Source organism: Dipteris shenzhenensis, chromosome 30 (assembly GCF_047967505.1).
Source record: "Dipteris shenzhenensis isolate YYH24624 ecotype China chromosome 30, Dip_SZ_1.0, whole genome shotgun sequence".
Classification (NCBI taxonomy): Eukaryota; Viridiplantae; Streptophyta; class Polypodiopsida; order Gleicheniales; family Dipteridaceae; genus Dipteris; species Dipteris shenzhenensis.
This window is the reverse complement of record NC_141625.1, coordinates 14,178,352-14,187,159: the sequence shown is the minus strand read 5'-3', so window position 1 is coordinate 14,187,159 and position 8,808 is coordinate 14,178,352. Positions and strand designations below refer to the sequence as shown.

Genomic DNA, 8,808 nt, shown 5'->3' with positions numbered 1-8,808 from the left:
AAAATAAAAAATCTGCTTCTTTGGAAGGAGCTTTACCAATCCCTTTTTCCATGACAGAGGCATTTGCTGATTTTCCCAAGCTGAATTAGCCATTTGTAGCAGAGGGGATTTGAGGCTATCCCAAAAAGCAAGAAAAAATTCAACAGTGAGGCCATCCCATCCTGGAGATTTCCTTCTACCACACAGGATTTAATTGCATTTGACGATTCCCTTTCAGTGAAGAGAAGTTCCAGTTCCAAAGCCTGAGCTTGATAAAGAATTAGATGGACATGCTGTAAAAGAAGTTGATGTGCAGACAAAATCTCAGGAGAAGGAAAGTCCACATGTCCAAAATGGGAGGAGAAGTGCTACACACAAAAATCAGCAAGTTCAAAGCGAGATGAAGACCAAGAACCATGAGGCATCCGGACTCGACAAATATTTGCAGCCTGTCGTTTGTAATGCAAACTTTTGAAAAATTGCTTCGAAAAGCAACCTTTATCCAAAAAAGCCCTTTGCCAAGATCGGGTTTCCATTTTCTAAGCGAAAACCCTCGAGCGACGAGCGGACAAAAGGTGGGAGGAGTCAAAATATATAGGCTCAAGTCATTTTTGGGAAGCATAAAATTCCAAATTATTTCAAGGAATATATAAGTAAATATGAAATATTGATGAACAGAGATAGATATAAATATACCTTCATATAATATACAAATATAATGTCCAAATGGTGACTTATTTTAAGACTTTCAAATATCCTTCATTTGCCTTTCACCATTGGTTGGATCATGAAATTTTGAGCAAATATCCTCTTTACAACTCTTGAGGATGAGCTAAGAAAAATATATAACGTCTTTTCAATAGACCCTCTGAGTGTATTCTGCTAGAGGAATATGGTTTGAAGAGCTTGCCCCAACACTATTCCGCCAGTGAAATGCCCTTGGAGAGCCTACAAAGAATGGGTCATAACTTTTGCTTCTTAGCTCAGATTGAGGAGCTGTAAAAAGGAAAAATATTCAAAATTTCATGATCTATGCAATGGTAGGCTTAAAATTATAATTCTTATAGGTATAGAAGATATAAATTGGAAATTTCAAGATGTATGTGAGAGTTACAACTTTTTTTCAATTCATATTATGATAGGAAGGAGTTCAGTAGGGACCACATTTCCTTAAAAGTACTTAGGTTTGGAGAATTGGAAATATTTTGAAAATACCTCCCTTGCCTTCCCATATTTGATAATGTATTAGAGATTAATTTGACTGATAATAATAGCTTCAATTATGAGATTTTTAATATCCTTTTCCTACTCATCCAAGGAATATGGTATACATTGTTACATGAGAGCTTCGGAATACTTCAAATATGGGATTGCTAAAGCTAAGGGAAACCCTTTTTAAATTGATTGAATTACCATAATCCTCAAAAGAGAGTATGGTAGGGAGGGATTTATAGGAGTTTCTAAAGTGTTCACTATTTGTTCATATATAGATGATGTTTTCTAAAATGAGGGTTATAATGATAAATAATCCTTCCTTAAATCACGTCTTACAGAGTGATGAGCAACTCAAGGTCATTAGCACGGAGGGAGATCTATGGGCACTTACGTATCACTACCTAGATGGAATTGATGCACCATCACTTCCTATGCCTTTGACACATGGAGTACATATGGCCTATTATTTAGTATGATCCATGCTTGATAAGTGGAATTTTCTATTATTGGAGCATGTTCAAGCTCAAGAGGCTGCAACTACTCGAACGTGGGCTGTTGTCCAGCTAGGCAGGCGCCCTACCATTGGGTTGCCGCTGTCGTGATGGCATGCCATGTGGCACTACCATGCCTACGTGGCACTCAGAGTCAATATCACTCTACTTGGCGTGCCGCTGACATAAGGCAAGCGTCCTATCGGTGTCGCTACTAGCGCGTGAACGTGCTCTTCTCGACAAACACCCAGTAGATGATTACGTGGCACTGCCGTACCAAAAGTAGAGAGTGTTCAAGTACGGCCGTGCTTGGGACTCTCGCACAATCTCACAACCTTCGCAGGCTGATTCTTTTGTGGCAATTCCATCTGATTTTGTTTCACATTCTGTTTGCATGATGGCCAAGATCGAGCTTCTCTCAATTTTTGTTTTGCTTCTGCATCTCTCCCACACAAGGACTCGTGGCGTCGTGGCCGGTCCTGAAAGGCTCGACAGCGAGCGCTTGGGACAGGCTTTTGGAGACGACGACGGGGTTTTTGGGAATTGGAGAGGAACTCAGGGCGATTGCGGAGTTGCTCAGTGGCAGGGCCGTCGAGCATCCCAGGAGGACCGCGTGATTTGCATGCCGGAATTGATTTTGCCAGGCCTTGGTAAGACATACACGTGAAGAAAACATATGCTACCAAGTCTCCCCTTGCGTGCACAGCAATTCTTTCGATCCATTGCAGCCGCGGACCGAAGCAATTTAAATGCAATAATTCAAACACAGATCGCGTCTAACTAATGTGCAAGACAATGTACTATGATGGACGCGAAATGCTGCTGAACTTAAGAAGACGCACAAAAATACAAAGTTTGAAAGAGCCGATAGCCATGAGCTTACCACTTGCATGTTTTAGTCCTCGTCCCGTGCATGGCGATGCTATACGGGTGTAGGTAAAATATACTTGAGGCAAGTTGTCTTATCAATGTAAGAGCTGAGATTGACAATTTCCAAGAATTTAATGCAATTAATGTTTCCAATCCCCAAGCTATGGAGTCATGGCAGAATCTTCGAATTGGGACAAGGATTCTGAAAATCTACAGTAAGAAAACTTCTTTTACTCGCCTTTTCCAGTTGGGTTCCGTGAAGGACGACCTTGAAGCTAGCAGCAATTTGAAGATCTATGAGAGTCTATGTTTGCCTTCAAAATAGTTCTCTTGGCTCTAGCAGTAGAGCGCATGCCTTTACAGTCGATCGACAAAATTGTATCTTAAAACCCATTACCCTCCAAGTTAAAAATTTCCACTGATTGGACTTATTCTAGTCTTACAAAAGCATTTATAAAATTTCCACTGAACTTGTTGATTATCCCGCCAGCAATAACACCTATCCAATGTTTCCACTGAACTGGGGAAGTACAACACTGACAGTGCTGGCTTCCTTATTCACAGTGAGTAATAACGGCTTGAAATGAGCGGCTAGTTCTGTCTCCCTGTTGAAGGTATGCCGTGAAGTTTCTGCCGTGTCTGCTTAGTGAAGGTGATCTAATAGCGCTTAATTTGGTTATTGAAGGCGTTTCGCTACTATTAGGCTATGCTGGAGTTCTGAAATGTGTCAGACCTTCACCTGATCACTTAGAGAGGAATGTGGTCAGGGATAATGAATACCTTCTTGGAAGCTGGCCGTTCTACTCAGGCCGAGTGATGTCATATCTGCAAACTTGTGTCTAGCGCTTCCAAGGAACCTCTCCCAGACATTGTCAAATGTCTCGAGTTGGGAAAGGGGAGAAATTGTAGCATGGACTGTTTGCTTGCACGGGAAGGCCTATTTCAGTCTTCCCCCTCCCTATCATAACCTTTAAGATATACCAATCTCCACTATGCACTGGCGGTGCCAGGTTGCCTATTGAGAACCACTAAGCAGTGCTCATCATTGTTGTCTTGGATAAGGAAAGGCTAGGGGCTATCGACCCAACCCAAAAGGCCATTGCACCTTTGCATCACAGCTATTTGTCATTGACATGTGCCAGAATTTTTGTTAAGATTTTTGGTCGGGTGAGAGCCATGCCATCTTTGCAAAGACAGCTCAAGGTTCTGCGAAGCATTCAAGATATGCTGCTGTTTGGGAAAAAGGACAAGAAAGATGGACCGATGTCTATCACAGAAAATTGATGACACTGAAGATGTGGGCGCTTGAAGAGGAAAATCATTATTTCAATCTATCCTTCTGTGGCCTTGTGACGATCTGAGTGCTTTTTGAGCGTGCAAGATTTTACTGGTGACTGGCCATGCAACTTAAATGGAACACGAACATTGTTAATAATCCAGCTCGTGGAACTTGTTCTAGTATTTCCATGGCGCCATTGTGAGAGCGAAACTTGAGGAGAGGTGTGGAAATGTTGTTTGCCAGAGTGTTACAGATGGCATTTCATGTTTTTAGTGAGTAGACCCGGTTTTGGTCAACATATTGCTCGCTCTTACATGTTTGTTTTGTTGCCTTCATTTGAAGATGAGGTTGTTGGCCCTTGCTGCTGCACACCATTAATCCATAGTGTATGCGCTTGTGATAAAATCTGTACTTTTATGTCTAAAAATATGAAAGCGAGGTATATTGTGGTCCTTAACATGCCATCTTTACCATTTCTGTTCGGATTCATATTGCCATGGAAGGGCACATCTGTGTAAGATGAAGAACCATTTGTAGGGTCTGATGGATTGTTCACCAGCCATTAAGGGCCATGTGATCTGGTGGGCTTCTCACCTTGCAACAGGAACTGCCTCTGTTTCTTGGAGGGCCCTGTAGCTCTGCATTTTTCCTTGAAGGCTGACTCACTGTTCTTAATTCATTATTTCATATTATTGATGTGTTTTCTAGGGTATAAAGAAATTATTCTGTTCACTTGACATGCTTGTATCGTTTATTATAGGTAAACATCCTGATCAAGGCTTTCTTGTGGGCTTATTTGGCGTTTTTGATGGCCACAATGGGGCTGAAGCCAGTGAGATGGCATCGACCTACTTGCCTCATCGGCTCCGCTATCACACATGGTCCATCATAAGTCTTGAGACAAACTATGGTCTTAACGTTGCAGCTTTTGCAGACTGGCAACACCATGGATGCCGTTCAATAGGATCTTCAATGATAGAACGCATGGACAAGCAAGTGCAGGAACATCAAGGTGTAACTGAGGACATTTTTGTGAAGGAGATTAGTACATCTAATGAATGGAATTCGATGTACAGGTTGATCCTAAAGGAGGCTCTTTTCAGAGCCTTGGCTGACATAGATTCGGCATTCTTAAGCGTAAGTATCGATTTTCATAAAGAGATATGATACTAACATTTTAAATATCCATCGTCTCTTTGTCTCTGTTGCTTCCTCACTCTTATCCTCTTCCTCCTCCTCCTCCTTTCCTCTTCCTCCTCCTCCTCTCTCTCTCTCTCTCTCTCTCTCTCTCTCTCTCTTTCTCTTCCCCCACCCCCCCAACACACACACACACACACACACACTCTCCCACGCCCACACACCCAGCCCCCCCCCCCGCCCGCATTCTTTCTTGTCTTTCTTACAGAAAAACCTGAATTTGTAAGATTGGATATATGCTCTTAGTATATACAAATATGAGAAACGCTACTGTGGTTATGTTGATGCATCAGACCTTGTACTTTTACAGGAGTCTAGAAAGAAGAATTGGCAGAGTGGGTCAACAGCTGTTGTTGTGCTGAAAGCAGATAGATATCTGCTTGTGGCAAATATTGGGGACTCCAGAGCCTTTATCTGCTCGCCATGGGCAAATGTATCAGGTTTTTGTTGAAATCTAAAATCCAATTTTACTCTGAAATTTGTTGGGATTTAGAGTACATATGAACTGATGAGAAAGCAATAGTGATTGTATGAGGCTGAGGTGACGAACTCAATTCTACTTTTGACAGGACTACAGACGTTTACAAGAGGACTTGCCTGATGCCATAAGTTTTATTCCTCACACCTAGATCCTCATTCAACCTGCCAGTCCTTTAGGCAAGGTTCACTCTTGGAGGCATATTTCCAAGGTTCAATCTTAGGAGACGTGAGATGGGTGAGAATGGGGAGAAACAAAGTAAGTGAGCTTGAGAAAACTGGAATATATTATACACACTGAGAAGTACAAAGAAAATGTGGGTTTGTAGGAAACGCTACACTCTAGACTAAGATTAAGTCCTAGGATGACATGTGGCACATTCCTACTGTACAACATAAAAAATTCAGGTTTATTGCACCAACGTGTAGACAACCCCAGATACCTTAGCTGGAGCCAGATTCTAATTCTACATTAGGACCCTAAAAATACTAGCCGGAGCCAGATTCTAATTGTATATTAGGATACTAAATACTAGCTTGCATAGTATCCCTTTATTAATTACAGCCCATGAGGGTATTTTTCAATCCATCATGGGCATTACCCCAACATTCCTTTTCACAACGCAAAATGGTTGTCATGAGTCCAATTTAATTCCTAGAGACTGCATCATATGCATCATCAATCCCCTTGTCAAGGATCAAGTTAGCTATTTACCAAGAAGATGCTTGCATAGAGAAACTTTTCCTTCGCCTTTTGGCTTCGGTAATGATGAGTGATGTTCCTGTTTTCCACCTAGGGGGCTTGATATGCGACTTGCAGACTGTCCTTATTGTGAGGCTGGTCACTTTGTGTGACTAATGTGGGAAAATATCATCTTCCTCTTTACTTCATCACCTATATTAATGTCTTGATTGCTCTTTTGAGACAGCAGAGTCTCTCTCTCTCTCGGATGATGTGGTGCTGATCTCAGACATAGCAGAGGTGCTACAGATGCATTTGGCAGTATTGTAGGCTTTTTGTGACAGCCGAGACATGAAGATCAACCTGGATAAACCAAGGTTGTGATCTTCAACAATAATGATGCTCAGCTTCAGCGTGAGACCTTCACGCTTGTAGAGGAGACGGTTGAGATAGTCAGATCATATGCGTACTTGGGGTGCATTTGTTCAGGTCCCAAGTTTACCATGAAACTGGCAGCACATGCACGCTTGACCGGAGCGCACCCTTGACCACATGGACGCTTGACAGAGGGCACAATTCCAGCACGAGCACGATCACTTCTCTTTGATCTTATAGTCCGATGAGTGGCCTTATATGAAGGGGCTGTAGTAAACCTCACAAAGGACAAAAGACAAGATCTGCAAGTAGTATTCGTCCATCCATGAAATGCGGCCAATGCAACCACACACCTAACAGGTGGTCATACGAGAAGTGGGTCATAATCTATGCCTTTTTGCTGTGCATAACCCTTTGCCACGAGATGAGCTTTGTACCTGCCTATGGAACCTTCTGATTCTCTTTTGAGCTTGTATACCTACTACATGCCAATTTTCTTCTGGCCGACAGGCAAGTCCAACAACTCCCAAGTGTGGTTTTTCTTGGAGGATTCAATATGCGCTTGCATTGCTTGCATCCAAATGCACATTGTCTCGTGCATCATCAAAACTATCAGGCTCGTCTACCTCAACTATGTTGCTGACCCAAACAAACTCACAAGAATGGGTCTCCTCATTGTCTCTAGTGTGGGGCTAGGAAGTGGTGTGGCTAGGAAGTGGGTCCTGGAGTGCAGAGCAGCCAATGAGGTACTGATCTTGCTTCCTGCACTGCTGTACTTTCACGTGCAATGGCATCATCAATTTCTTCTTGAGAAACAGGCTTAGCCATAGGCTGAACTGAGGCATCACCCACTGGAGTATCTTGCTGCAAATTCTGATTTTCCACTGGCATTTCAGGTGCAGCATCAAAGGAAATGGGCAGCAGCTCGTCAGAGGGTTTAGAAAGACCCCGATTTCTATTGAAACCAGCAAAGTGCAGATCTGCATTTTCAGCAAATATAACATCCTAACTAGTGATAATGTTTTTAGTCACGGGATTATAAAGTCTATACCGCTTGCTTTCAATGTTGTGCCCAATTAAGATGCACTTTTTTGCCTTGTCATCAAGTTTGCCATGCAATTCCTGAGGCATATGTGCATATGCTACACAACCAAATGTATGGAAACAGCCCCCATCGAGTTTACGACCAAACCATGCTTGATAAGGTGTCATGACCTTAAGAGCATTCACGAGACACTTGTTCAGAATATGATTCGAGCACATAATGGCTTCCATCCAAAATTTGTGGGGCAACCCTTTTGCTTTTAGCATGCATCTCCCATCTCCGAAAGCGATCGATTTTCCTTTCACGCTTCCCATTCTGATTAGGAGTGTACCTCACCGTAAACTGATGTGTAATGCCCTTCTCAGCAAATAATTGTTGGAATGCCTTGGATAGAACCCCCTCCCCCCTCGATATGAACGGAGGTTCTGCAACCGGCATCCATATTGATTGTCAACCAAAGCGACAAAGTGTTTGACCACATTGCAAACTTAAGATTTTTGCTTAAGAGCAAAGACCCAAGTAAAACATGTGAATTCATCTATGAATGTAACATAATAGAGATGACCTCCAAGAGACGGAGTGTATGGGTCCGCAAACATCTTTATGGACATGTGTTTTGTTTAGAGGAGTCTCCAACCGAGGCAAGGCATCAATCATATTAAGCTTCTGCAATAACATAAGGCTGCCATAATTTGCATGCCGAAACTTGGCATTTCGTAACTTTGCATCCGGCATGGCAGATGTAGAAGCCACAAAAGCTGAATATGCTCTCTTATAATACACGTCAAGCTGAAATAACCCGTGACAACATGTGTCGGTCAAAACCAAAGGCATAATCTCTCCTTGTCACGGACCGTACATCTGTCATCATTGAAGATAACTTGGTTACCTCTTCAAGAGAAAGAAGAGACAAAACATTAAATCCTTCTTCATCCCAAGGACATTCAAAACATTCCTGGAGGCAAAGATTTGAACCATTCACGGCTGTGAGTGAAAGTTCTCTAATCCCTTTAATTGGATAAGAAGAATCGTTGGCACAAGAAACTGACTTGCCAACCTATGCATTGGATAACTTTTCAAAGAAGCCAACAAACTAGTAAATATAGCAAATGAACCACCAACAAGGGAAGATTGTTCTCAATGCAATAGAAGCTTTCTAAAATACTGTTTTGCAAAAAAGCAGCAAGTTCCCTAACTG

General features: G+C 42.2%; 1 protein-coding gene across 1 annotated transcript in view; it reads left to right on the top strand.

Moving 5' to 3' along the window:
* The first annotated feature begins 2,031 nt into the window (after positions 1–2,031).
* The window catches only part of LOC147881746 (uncharacterized), a 246,312-nt gene continuing 239,535 nt past the window's right edge, over positions 2,032–8,808 (top strand). Inside the window, exons 1-3 of the mRNA XM_087401787.1 lie at positions 2,032–2,335; positions 4,595–4,971; positions 5,342–5,471. Coding sequence (XP_087257913.1) covers positions 2,080–2,335; positions 4,595–4,971; positions 5,342–5,471 — 763 coding nt within the window. The 5' untranslated portion in view covers positions 2,032–2,079. The remainder of the gene's footprint in view (positions 2,336–4,594; positions 4,972–5,341; positions 5,472–8,808) is intronic.